Below are 13535 nucleotides of genomic sequence, written 5' to 3' on the forward strand. Positions count from 1 at the left end.
GCCTTCAATTCTGTAAAGAATAATAAAACTTGAAATAAATTTGTCATATGGCAAAATTCATCTCTATATTTCCTGAAATGTTTTCTTAAAAAAGTAACATTTTTGCATATCTTGTCCATGCTTTGGCATTACATATTACAGGTAGTCCTCAATTTATGACCATAATTGAGCCAAAAAATTAAGTTGCTCAATTGAGAAATTTGTTAAGTGAGTTTTTAACCCCATTTTATGACTTTTCTTGTCACATTTGTTAACTGAATCACTGCAGTTGTTAAATTAGTAACATGGTTGTTAAGTCAGTCTGGTTTCCCCTTTGACTTTGCTTGGCAGAAAGTTGCAAAACGTAATCCCATGACCCCAGGGCACTGCAAGCGTTATAAATGTGAATCAGTTGTCAAGCCTTCAAATATAAATCACATGGCCGTGGGGATGCTGCAATGGTCATAAGTGTGAAAAATGGTCATAACTCACTTTTTTCAGTGCCATTGTAACTTTGAATGGTCATTAGATGAACTGTTGTAAGTCGAGTTCTACCTGTATTCTGAAAAACACTTTTGAGATTCCCCAAAGATACCAGATTGTTTTCAGGGAGAATTTAGTTTGAACAGGTTTATTGTATTCTGTCATACCATCCACTATTTATTCAGTCAATTGTCTGGTTTCATTTTTATTATACTAAATTCAGTAGGTTAGAAAAAATACAAAAGTAATATTTTTAGAAATGCACATAGGGTCTTTTTGACTCTGAGTTAATGATGAGATAGATTATACTTCAGTGGTTCTCAGCCTGTGGGTCGGGACCCCATTTGGGGTCGAACAACCATTTCACGGGGGTCGCCAAACAATGCAGTCCGCCATTTTTTCCCCCTTTTCCTTAGCTGTGCTACCCCCTTTTATTCTGTTGGCTTTTGAAAGCCAATAGAATAGACCACAGGTCGGCAACCTGCAGCTCCGGAGCCGCATGCGGCTCTTTGAGCCTTCCCCTGTGGCTCCCAGCCTCCTCTGCCTTTGTAGAGAGAGACAGAGACAGAGAGAGGCAATTGCGCTTCCCTGCTTCTCTCTCTCTCTCTCTCTCTCTCTCTCTCTCTCTCTCTCTCTCTCTCTGTGTGTGTGTGTGTGTGTGTCTGTGTGTGTAAAAGAGAGTGCACTCACAGTATTCTCCGAGGAGCTGAAAAGCTTACTGGGTGGAGCTCCTCCCTTTGCTGCGTCTCTGAAGGAAGCAGGAAGGGCAGGAGAGAGCTAGCTAGCCCAGCTAGGCTGACTCAGGAATTCTGGGAGTTGAAGTCCATGAGTCATAAAAGAGACGAGGTTGCCTACCCCTCAGATTGTTGGAGAACAGCTTGAAGCTTGCCAGGTGAGCAGCAGATAGGAGGGGGGGGAGAGAGAGAGAGAGAGAGAGAGGGAGAGAGAGAGAGTGGGGGAAGAGGAGTGGCAGACCAAGGGCAGATAGAGAGGGAGGGAGAGAGAGACCCTTTTGACATCTAAAATGAAGATAACACTGCATATATCCTTTTTTTACCTTTGTGTGTATGTAATTTTATTCTCTTAAAGCATTCTCTTGGTGATCATTGTTTTAATAGTATGGATATTCCCAAGAGTCATATTTTTACTTTTATTTTTAATGTGTGTGTGTGTGTGTGTGTGTATACACATACACACACACACACACACATACACACACACACACACCTATAATAAAGGTAAAAAAGGATATATGCAGTGTTATCTTCATTTTAGATATCAAAATGGTTTTGCGGCTCCCTGTGTTTTGTTTTTGGTGGGAAACGGGTCCAAGTGGCTCTTTGAGTGTTTTGGGTTGCCTACCCCTGGAATAGACTCTCTTGAATAGAGTCTAATTCTATTGGCTTTCAAAAGCCAATAGGAATTGTCCAGGCTGTCTCTGCCCTGCTGAGCCCGCCAAAAGTTCCATTCTGCAAAGGGTGCTGCACCAGTTGAGTAGTCCTCGACTTATGACCGGTTGAGTAGTCCTCGACTTACGACCGGTTGGGGGGGGGGTCGCAGCATTAAAAAGGTTGAGAACCACTGTTATACTTGGTTACCATCGAACAGTGGAATATTATAGACTAACATTTGTTTTCTATGCACATACCCAGCCTGTTATAACTATTTGTCTTCATGTAATTAGGTCCTTCTTGTCATTAGCCATTGCAACTGGATTCAGAAATTCACTTGAGATCCATATCAAGATAATGCTATCAGTGGCATATGAAAGAGTGGTAGTATAGAAATTTATTTGGACCAGAGATTAGAACACAATTCCATTAAAGCACAGATTTGTTTGTTGTGATACTGGAAGCAAAAGATAAGCCTAAAATAGATAGGATGCAACCCCTGTGTAGGGAGATATACAAATCACACTATGCATTTAAACAATATGGCAAACAATTTTATGGGATTATGATTTGTGTATTGACGAGCATATAAATAATTGGATATTAATAATTTTTCTTCAGGAAAATACATGTGGGGAGGATGTAATTTACTTGCCTATTCCAGTACCTTCTCCATATTTTCTCGTTCAGGTGGGATTAATTTTATGTAAAATAAGTGTGCAATTCTGCAACTTCTGATTTCTTAACTATATTCTGTTTGGGCTTGCCATGTGTGAAATGTGATGTAGGAAAATAATGTATTTTATCCCACCACTGAAAAAAAAATCCAGAAAATAGGAATGATGTGTTAAACTACTGCATTCTGTTTTGAAACAGCTGTGCGTTAGGAGACATCTTTGCATGAAGAGAGACTTGTTCTATGGCCTCAGAGCTGGGTTCAGGAGAAGATGGCAACTGCACAGAGCTGGCAACGCCTCTCTATCTGCGGTATTTGGAGAAAGCTCTGCGGTTGGATCACTTTTTACGACAGACTTCTGCCATTTTCAATAGGACTGCATCCAGGTATCAAAACCAGTTAAAAAAAGCAGACATTTCATATTCCAACGTTCCTAATTCCTATCATTAGTTTCAGTAATGGGGGAAAATAAGCTCCATGAGGATGGGATCTGCAGATAAATCAGCAGATATCAGCTTCAGATTTTAATATTGAAAAGGGAAGCAGTGTATATCCAAATATCCACATGTATATCCTGATGCTGCTGTTAATGCTTTTAAAAGAATGGGAGATGTGACCAGAACCTATGTATTTATTTTTCATTTAGTTCTAAAAGCATATGGTATTTAAAAATACACATACTAAGTTTGCCAAAGTCATAATTTGTTTTCTAATATGAACTGGAAAATTTGAAATCATGGAAGAATAAAATTTTTTTTTTAGAAAAATGGAAGAAAATTAAAAGTATACAGAACTTAAATTCCTATACAGTACTAAATGTGGAAAAATGTACTTTATATAACAATATTTTAAATAGCGTTATGTTAATATTTATAAAATCATACTTGATTTTATCTTCTTTAGACATCTAATACATTATATCCATCTAGGGTTAGAGCAGTGGTCCCTAACCTTTTCTGATCCGTGAACCAGAAGCAGTGGGGGGGATAGTTTTGCACACGCAAATGGAGCTTCACATGCTTGCCTGTCGTTTGCAAAGCCAGGTTCCCAATGGGCCTCACACCGGTACCGTTGGGATAGAGCAGTGATGGCAAACCTTTTAGAGACCGAGTGCCCCAAAACCGCCTGACCTACCCTACCCCACTTTCACCCGCCTGCAGGGCCACCCACTACCTCCATGGCCCACTGCAGGAGATCGCCCAGGCGACCCAGCAGCACCATGGCAGCCACGCCCTCCGCCCCTGCCCGCAGCATCATCTGCGAGTGACAAGGCGTGAGGGTGGAGTCTTGCCCCTGCTGCCCGGCTGACATGTTCTTGGCTGCGCTGCTCTGCATGGGCCGTGCCCAGGGGCGACTATCCTCTAGGGGGGCTGCTGGTGAGGGGGCCACGGGGGGAGGCGGGGCTGGAGCGACGGCCCATGTGCCCACTGAGAGGGCTCTGAGTGCCGTCTCTGGCACGCATGCCATAGGTTCGCCACCAGTGGGATAGAGTGTCAGTCAGTAGCAACAATTGTTTAATCCTGTCTTGAGTATGAAAACTAAACAGAATTGGGCATTGCTAGTACCTGGAAACCACAGAGAATATCAAGATTTTGGGTTAGATTAAAGTTGAAAAAACATCCAAGAAGGTGGCAGTGGCAAACCACTCCATTTTATTGCCAAAATACCTACATTACATTAGTGTATCCACAGGATTTGAAGTCAGTTTCATCTCCTGGCGTTAGAGATGAGGAAAATGAAAGTTGCTCTGGAGCATAACTATTTTTTACGGCATTAATCCTTTTATTATGATAAAATGTATATTTCTATTTTTTCTTGTAGTGATGAAAGTGAGGATGGATTGGATGACAATCCTTTGCTTCCTCAGCCTGGGAGTCCCTTGATGCAAGTGAAAGAAGAGCCTGCAACCTCATTGCTTGGAGAACCTTCTGGAGCAGGGAGTTCAGGAATGTTAAACACACATTCATTCAATGGAGTGCTACAATCTGGTAAGAGAGTTTTAAAAATAATTTTAGTTTGCCTTTGATGATAATTATGTGGGCCGGTCTTGCATATCACTTGGATCCAGGAGCAATTGGGTTTGATTAAATAATTCATCAAAAATGTGATGTGCTTATAGGCTAACAGACATAATCAGAAGATTCCTTTTTTTGTAGTTCACATTGCAAAATGATTCAATGGTAATTCAGTTTGGAGTAAATGCTTTCTCTATTGAAAGTATCTTTACGTTGAATTGTTTGCACAATATAAGTGTTTTGATATGTTCTTTAAACAGAGCCAAAAACAGAAAAAGGGAGTCTATATAACTTTTCCAAATTGAAGAAAAGCAGAAAATGGCTAAAGGTGAGTTTTTGTTACTGAAATCCAGATCTATTCTTAGTGATCCTTCTCTTAACGTTATTCTGATCTGTCTATAAACTTACAATCTATAAAAACGGCGACATTTTCTTAAATTTTTTTTTAAAAAATGCTGTTCCTCTTACATTTTATTAGTGGTAAAAGTTACAGGTTTTTTTAAAACTTCCATTAATTCTTCTCATGTTCTCAAGGTTTGTAATGTACAGCATCAAGTTTTGATATCTTAGCTTCCTTCAGAACTCCCCGCTCCCAGGTTTTCTAGTGTCCATTTCCTGGTTTTACTCTTCCATCTAATTGTACTCAGCTATGCTAAACCTGAGGTGAAAAATCCCCATCTTTTCCTTCCTCTTTTGCTGATCTAATGGGTTTACCAAGCAGCAGTGAGATGGGTCTGTGGTGGTGTTATTCTTTCAGCTTTATTGTTCCATATGCAGAAGTGAACAATGTAACTGCTCCCTTTTATTTTCTGTTCCTTTCCCACTGCAGTCCAGATGATAGCAGCTCCTTCCACCACTACTCAAAGAAAGTATAGCTAGCTGACTCTCTACAATGTATTTGTAGCTTAGATAAATGGGTGGGTGGTTGGTGGGTGGGTTTGAGGATGGGGAACATCTGCATGATTATAAGTTGTCCTCAACCTATGACCACAGTTGAGTCTAGAATTTCTGTTGCTAAGCAAGACAGTTATTAAGTGAATCGTACCCAATTTTACAATCTTTTTTTGCCATGGTTTTTAAGTGAATCACTGCAGTTGCTAAAGGAATCATGCATTCATTAAGCTAATCCAGCTTCCTCTATTGACTTTGTCAGAAGCTGGCTGGGGAGGTCGCAAATGATGATCACGTGACTCCAGAACGCTGCAACCCTTGTAAATACTTGCCGGTTGTCAAACACTTGAATTTTGATCATGTGACTATGGGGATGCTTATAAGTGTTAGGGCTGGCCATAAGTCACTTTTTAAGAGTGCTATTGTAACTTCAAATGGTTGTTAAACAAATGGTTATAAGTTGAGGACTACCTATATAGGGTAGATCTGTCAGAGTTTACCAACACTGTCTGCCAATGCAAATTTGTAGAAAAGAGTCCTTACCCCAAAACATTGGGCTTCTGTACTTCCAACGTTGGCCAGAAAGACGACTATATTTTTGTAATGTGCCATTGGACCAGATGTGTGGATTAATACTATGTTTAATTTAAATGAGTCAATTTCATAGTCTATTTTGCCTGACCATATAGAACAGGTCACTCTTAAAACATTGCAAGAAATGTTTTACTGATAACAGAAATGTGATGTTCCTAAGGCTAAAATGAAGGTTACCTGGCAGTGATTTTGAGAAAATGTATACATGAAAGCAAGAAATCAGAAAGGAAGAAATCAGAAATGTTATGTGTGCACCATCCACTGAAGCAGCCTCAAAAGATTTTATGATGGTTAATATTGTAGTGGAGGAAGATGCAGTAGGAAATGCTAAACAGTGAAGCTCTTCTATGTGTATAAATGTTTTTAGGTCCCCCCCCCCTTTTCAGAAGCTTTAATCCCATTGGCCTGTTTCAGAAATTTTTATTTCCTATTCTGGTCATTTTGCTCACTGTTGTTGAAAATTGAAATTATCTCGTTGGCAGAGCATTCTCCTGAGTGATGACTCCAGTGACAGTGAATCAGTAACTGATGAAGATGGGGAAGGAGAAGAATTCACTCTTTCAAGAGAAGAACTTCACAATATGCTGCGATTACACAAGTACAAAAAACTGCATCAAAATAAATACAGCAAAGATAAAGAGGTAAAAAACGCCAGAAAGAAATTAATCAATTGCAAATTATAGTGGAGAGTAGACCAAGTTGGCTATGCCTGTTTATGTACATATATTCTTATATCCCACACTTTTTCTAAGATGCTCAAGGCAGCATAGATGGGGCTATCCCACATTTTTATCCCCCTAGCAGTCTTGTGTAGTACGTTGGGTTGACAGGGTGACTGGCCCAATATTATACAGTCACTGGTTTCCTTTGTTACAAAAACCAGCCTTTTCACTAAAGAGAGGCATTGTATTTCTTTCTATTCTTTTCCTCAGATTTTGTATTATATCTTACCATTTTATAGCTAAGCGTATCATGTTAATATACTCAATAATTACCAAACATAAAAACAATCTAAACTTGAAGTGACTTGAACTTTCTACCCAGCTATATTCCTTACTTAATTAGGCCTTAATTTTAAAAAAAAGTAATTATTTTTATGTCTGCTTCAGTTACAGCAGTATCAGTATTACAGTACAGGTTTGCTGTCTACGTATGATCCTTATTATGAGCAACAGCGTCATCTCATAGGGCCGAAGAAAAAGAAGTTGAAAGAGGAAAAAAAATTAAAAGGTGCATCTTCATGCTAACTCACACTTTTCTGGGCATTGATTTGTATCACGTATTTACCACAAGGCTGTGAAATTTTTCTAGCTGTATATTCCTTTCTCTTACTTCCATATCTTCTATAGATGCTACTATTACTAGGGGTTCAAAGCAGTTGTCAATATCTTATTAAAACCTTGCATCTAAGTAAAAAAGAACTTTCTAATGCTAGAGATTGAGTTGGACATACTAAATCATACTGAAGCTGGTGAAAGATCCTCAGAGCTAGTCTGGGCAAATGTATTTTACAGAACATAATGAAGATTTCAGAATGTTGTGGTACAGTTTGCCCATTTGTCTGCCATTATAATTACCCACACTAGAAATCCAGTTGTTGAAAAGATAAAACATAGAATATGAGACTAGGAATAAAACATGTTTAAGTAATGTAGTGTTCAAGAATAAGGCTCTAAAATTACTAGAGCATGTTTGTCAAAATTTTATCCATACCACAAGACCCTCTTATTCTGGTTCAGAATCTCACATTATATGAGATTTTGGGGGTAGGTAATCCTCATAAAGTGAAGAAAGCCTTTATTAACTAACCTGGAATTTATTGCTATATAGTGAGTTAATGCATTTTACCAATAAATCATAAGAATCATCTTTCTGGAACAGCTTTTGCCAATCTGATATGCTTTCTCTGAAACTGTTTTATACTTCCTCTTTTGCCACATTGTGATTTCATCCGCATCTGGAGCTCAGTTTTATTCCTTTTTCTTTAATTGATTATTTTCTGAAACATTTGAATAGCATTTCACTTAAAAGAGAAGCTATAAATGACAGTGTTTTGACATTTTGCTTATAATCATCCTTTTTGAACGAGTTAGTCTTTATAAACAAGCCCAGATTTTTTTTCTTGCAGATTTATAGAGAATTGCAAAATTAGTTGCTACTTCGAATTGGTTCCATTATTGGATGGAATACATTCACAAGCTGCAAGTTAATGCTATGAATTCAAATGGTTATGGAAGGAAACTGATTATATTGTGTGCTGTCCTCTTCCAGCAAAATTGAAAAAGGTGAAAAAAAGGAAAAGAAGGGATGAAGACATTTCGTCTGAGGAGTCACCACGGCGTCATCACCACCAGATCAAAGTTTTTGCCAAGTTTTCTCACGACACCCCTCCACCAGGGTCTAAGAAAAAGCATTTATCCATTGAACAATTAAATGCTCGCCGGAGGAAAGTATGGCTGAGCATTGCTAAAAAGGAGCTGCCCAAGGTAGGCTCTGCAAACTAAAATGCACTACTAGTAGGGATACAGAAATCATATGAGGTAAAATTACATTCAATGGCATATTTTATAAAAAAAAATTTCTGAATCAACATGTTCTGCATACATAGTGAACAGTTGGAAGGAAAAGGAGAGGAAGGCAGAAAACATTTATTTTGAGTTGTTGATTGTGATTTAAATCAGCGGTCCCCAGCCGTTGCAGCTTGGCAGCCTGGCTGGGAGGGGGAAGGGGAACTGGCCCAAGTGAGCAGCGGGCCCACGTGCAGGCAGCCCTTGCCTGAGTTACAGGCCGACGTGCGCAGCTCGACTTGTGCAAACAGTGGGCCAGCGTGCAGGTGCACAAGTGCTCACCAGCCTGCCGCTCATGCAGATTGAGTTGCGCAAGCATGTGTTCCAACCAGCCGCTCGCATGATCCAATTCCAAATAAGTCACGGCCCAGTAATGGGCTGCAGCCTGGTGGTTGGAGTTCCCTGATTTGAGTAACAAATTCAAATGAATATCATTACATCTTTGAAGCAAGACTATCACATTTGATATTTCTAGTTGATACTTTTAGTTGTGTGAAAAAAATAATTGTTATAGTATGATATAATAATGTATCCTTCCCCCCCCCCTTTTTTTTTTTAGGCATACAAGCAAAAAGTCTCTGCCCGAAATTTGTTCTTGAGCAATAGCAGAAAGGTATACTATGAAACATTTTGTACCATACTGGGACTGAAATACATTGATTTTTTTAAAAAATGTTTTGATGTTAAGAGAATTTATATTTTGTCCTTCAGCTACAGTAAATTACCTATTTTTTGGTATTAATGGTACAGTGATATATTCCTCCAGGCAGAAGGAAAATGTATTGCATTGATAAGAGTCTAATATCGTTACCGTATATGCCGGCGTACAAGGCGACCCGGCGTATAAGACGACCCCCGTCTTTGTCGCCGAGCCGCCTTCCTAGAACGTCGTCTTATACGCTGGAAACTACCAGTATTTCTGGCGTATAAGACGACTTGGCGTATAAGACGACCCCCGTCTTTGGCGCCGATTTTAACGCTTGCGGAAGTCACCTTATACGCCGGCATATACGGTAGTTGGAATTTGACTGTGGTCTTAAAAATGCAATTAAAACATTTTTAATCATCAGAATTTTAAAGATTAAAACTATTTTTATAAACTTAAAAATGAAAAATAATGACCAACAAAGAACATTTCACAGCTGTGTATTATAAAAGCCTGCCTCAGGTGGCAGGGAATCCAGAAATGGACTTTAATAATTACCTTAGTATAAAGAGAGGCTTATGTAGAGTCAAAGGGAAATCACTCCTGGAATCACAGTTCTAGGAACTGTGGTCTTTGAAGGTTAAAAAAACCAAACATTTTGAATTGGGCTAGGAAGGAGAACAGCAGACAGCGAAGTTGGCTAAACAAGTGAGGGCTACCCGTAATTCTTTGAAAATTGAACAGACTAGGACCTGTTCCTTTGGAGCCTCAACAGTGAAAGATAAATTATACTGTCTTGTCTGGACTGAGTTTGGGTTTTTTGGCACATATCAAGTTCATTACCTTACCCAGACATGAATTTACTAAGAATCTGTATTTGCTGTAATTGTCATATTTAAACAGGAATAATAATAACAGCTATATCTATACTCATAGTTTTTCCCTAATTTAACTTCCATAATCTTCTCCAATAAGAAGAAAGCATCATTTCTGTCAGAAGGACAGATTTCTGTTTTTATCTTAAATGGATTTCATTTACAAAGAAAGTATTTAAGATATAAGAGCAAAGTATTATTAAAGCAGCATTTGTGAATTTCGGCTCTAGTACTGGGAAATACTCAAGAACACTGCTTCCAGTGCAGGACTTGAGAATATAAACTTTTCTTCCTGGTTTTTCTCTCTTTGCCTAATTATATTTTTTTCCCCTTTCTTTTCTGTTTTAGCTGGCTCACCAGTGTATGAGAGAGGTGCGTCGAGCAGCTATTCAAGCCCAAAAGAATTGCAAGGAAACTCTACCAAGGGCACGTCGACTTACAAAGGAGATGCTTTTGTATTGGAAAAAATATGAAAAAGTGGAAAAAGAGCACCGCAAAAGAGCAGAGAAAGAAGCATTGGAACAACGCAAATTGGATGAGGAGATGAGAGAAGTAAGAATATTTCATTTAGGAAATGAAACCTAGATATTAACAAAGCAGATGTTGCAGCAGATAATCAGAGGGAGACTGGGACACCTTTTCTGACTAACAGAGGTCTGGTAGCACCTTTTCTGATTAACAGATTTCATTAAAAGGCATAAGTTCTTTTAAACTGCAGCTCACTTCATCAGATGCAACTGATGTGCATGCCTCTGATGAAGTGAGCTGCAGCTCAGTGGAGTATGTTAGTCAGAAAAGGTGCTACCAGAAATCTTATTTTTTGCCAACATTGCTCTTGTCTTACAGAGTCATTGAAATATAAAGTATCCATTTTTTTTCCTTGTGGAGGATCATCTAATTTTTATTTAATTCTGAATTTTGAAAACAATTTTCTACAGGAAGGAAAGGCAATATTTCAGGCTACTAGGCATTTTTAGAATTCTGAGGGCTGGTCCTGAATGCTGTCACAAAGTGATTATTGTATAGTTTTGCTTTTTATGGACCAGCCATGTACTAAGAAACAAACTGATAAACTTGCTTTTTTCTAGCTCTATGGGGTACTCTCAAACATTCCCACTTTTTTTCTCTCCTCTGGACAGATGTCGCCATCTACCATTTTTATTCTCTAAAGTGATCTATGTAAGAACCAAAAACATTTCTGTAAATAAAGATGATGTTAGAAGCCAGGGATTTAATTTTCAGCTTGCCAGTTTCCCATTTATTAATTTGTTTTTTAATTAAATGAATCTAAAAATACATGAAGTCAATAGACACAGATACCTGGGAAGGTGCATGCAAATAATTATTGCCTGTGACCATCGTGTTGACTATTCCAAATCTAGACTACAACGTTCCAGTTAATATTATCTAAATCATAAATTTAATATTAGTTCAAATTCTTTTTAATATTTGCCTAACAAATTATATGTGGTTTTAGCCTCTGTGACATAATTTTCCAAGCTGAGCCTACATTTAAAACACTAAGATTCTCCTTTAATTGAAAAACAGGATTTTCCTTTCCGTCTCTAAGAGCTCAAAATACAAGATTCGTTGTATGTTTTATTACCTATCAAAATTGTTGTAATTTTTGAATCAAATCATCTTTTGATTTTTGTAAAGGCAAACTGATCTATTTTATAATGCTTATGTTAATAAGTTATTTTCTTTGAATTAGCAAGAACATGTAGGTTGGATACAGCTATATTGGATATTTTGGAAGTTGTATTTTTTACTCAATACATCAATAGCCATCATTCAGGAAATCATCGTTTTAGTTCCTCAGTTGTGAAACTATTCTATGTGAATCTTTATATGTGAAAGTATTTGTTTTATTTACTTATAAATTACTTTAGGCTAAAAGACAGCAGAGAAAACTTAACTTCCTGATAACCCAAACCGAATTGTATGCCCACTTCATGAGTCGCAAACGAGATACAGGACATGATGGAATTCAGGAAGAAATTCTAAGGAAACTTGAAGACAGTTCTATCCAGAGGCAGATTGATATTGGTGGAGGAGTTGTTGTCAACATTACTCAAGAGGATTATGGTAAGGATGAAACTAAATTCTAGCGAGATTTAGGACAACCCTATCATTACTATATGGCATGCTTTCTCTGAATTATGAACTAGGGCTGATTGCTTGCAAATGAAGTGCCTCTTTGAAACCTTTAATTAAAGACACAAATAGCAAGACAAAGAGAGGCAATTTTCTGGGTAAGTGAAGTGTGTTATCAAACAATCTGTTCAGCTGATTTCAAACTTTTAATTTTCAGAAATTTGTGAATTGCTTATAAGTAATGTAATCCTTGTTTCATTTTTAAATTTTGCTTTATTATCAGACAGTAACTATTACAAGGCTCAGGCTTTGAAAAATGCTGAAGATGCTTTTCGAATTCATCAGGCCCAAGTAAGTGTGTACAATAAAGTATAATGTAAATAGGAAAGTATTTTAAATTTTAAAATGTCTGGAATTGGCATAGCAACGTTTCAATATTTCTTGTAAGTTACTAGCTTTATTCTTTAAACAATAAAGATGTCCATAATTAGATAATGTATTTATTAGAATTAATCTGAATGGCACAGATATTAAGTGAATGTTATCCCATGGAATTGTATGAGGAATAGTCATGATAAGGTACTTCAAGTGTTTCAAGTTCAGAAAATTGAATCAGGAGTAAAACTTAAGATGAAGATTGCAGACTGTATTAGTTTCTGTTACTTTAGTTCTACTCTTCTCATATGTATGAGACCATGTTAACAAATGAAAGAAGATCTATCTTATCCCATGTGTCTTTATTCAGTTGTAAGTTTGGGATTCGGACTTGTTCATTTTGTGTAAGATTATCCCTCTAACCGTTTTCTCCTCCCTTTGTTAGACCAGGTCTTTTGATGAAGATGCTAAGGAGAGCCGGGCAGCTGCACTTCGAGCTGCCAATAAATCTGGCACTGGCTTTGGAGAGAGCTACAGCCTTGCCAACCCTTCCATCCGGGCAGGAGAGGACATTCCACAGCCTACCATTTTCAATGGCAAATTAAAAGGTTACCAGTTGAAAGGCATGAACTGGCTAGCCAACCTTTATGAGCAGGTGTGCTTGTTTTTCTTGAAGCAAAATCTTTAAAACAAATTACTTCTTGGCACGGCTCCAGAAAGAGGGCTGAACTATGGTTACTTATCTTGCGTTCATACTCCTAAAATTAAAATGTCATCTATGGAAAGGAATACAGGTATATTTTCAGAGATACTTTCGAGGTATATTTTTATGGAAAGGAGAATATTACAGAACTTTCCAGAACTATGATTTCATGCTTTTTGAAGACAAATGATGAAGTTTAATGTTGAATTGATATTCAGCATTATATATGCTTATTTTTGTGCC

The 13535-nt window shown here is 37.8% G+C and overlaps 1 protein-coding gene across 1 annotated transcript in view; it reads left to right on the forward strand.

Moving 5' to 3' along the window:
- The window catches only part of INO80 (INO80 complex ATPase subunit), a 66372-nt gene that overhangs the window by 13064 nt on the left and 39773 nt on the right, over window positions 1-13535 (forward strand). The window contains 11 exon segments of the mRNA XM_039323892.1: window positions 2730-2915; window positions 4351-4517; window positions 4805-4872; window positions 6512-6670; window positions 7139-7259; window positions 8301-8515; window positions 9156-9209; window positions 10466-10669; window positions 12010-12205; window positions 12498-12565; window positions 13035-13244. Of these exon segments, the coding sequence (XP_039179826.1) occupies window positions 2773-2915; window positions 4351-4517; window positions 4805-4872; window positions 6512-6670; window positions 7139-7259; window positions 8301-8515; window positions 9156-9209; window positions 10466-10669; window positions 12010-12205; window positions 12498-12565; window positions 13035-13244 (1605 nt within the window). The 5' untranslated portion in view covers window positions 2730-2772.

Source organism: Crotalus tigris, unplaced genomic scaffold, assembly GCF_016545835.1.
Source record: "Crotalus tigris isolate CLP2741 ecotype Arizona unplaced genomic scaffold, ASM1654583v1 scf7180000024286.1529876, whole genome shotgun sequence".
Lineage (NCBI taxonomy): Eukaryota > Metazoa > Chordata > Lepidosauria > Squamata > Viperidae > Crotalus > Crotalus tigris.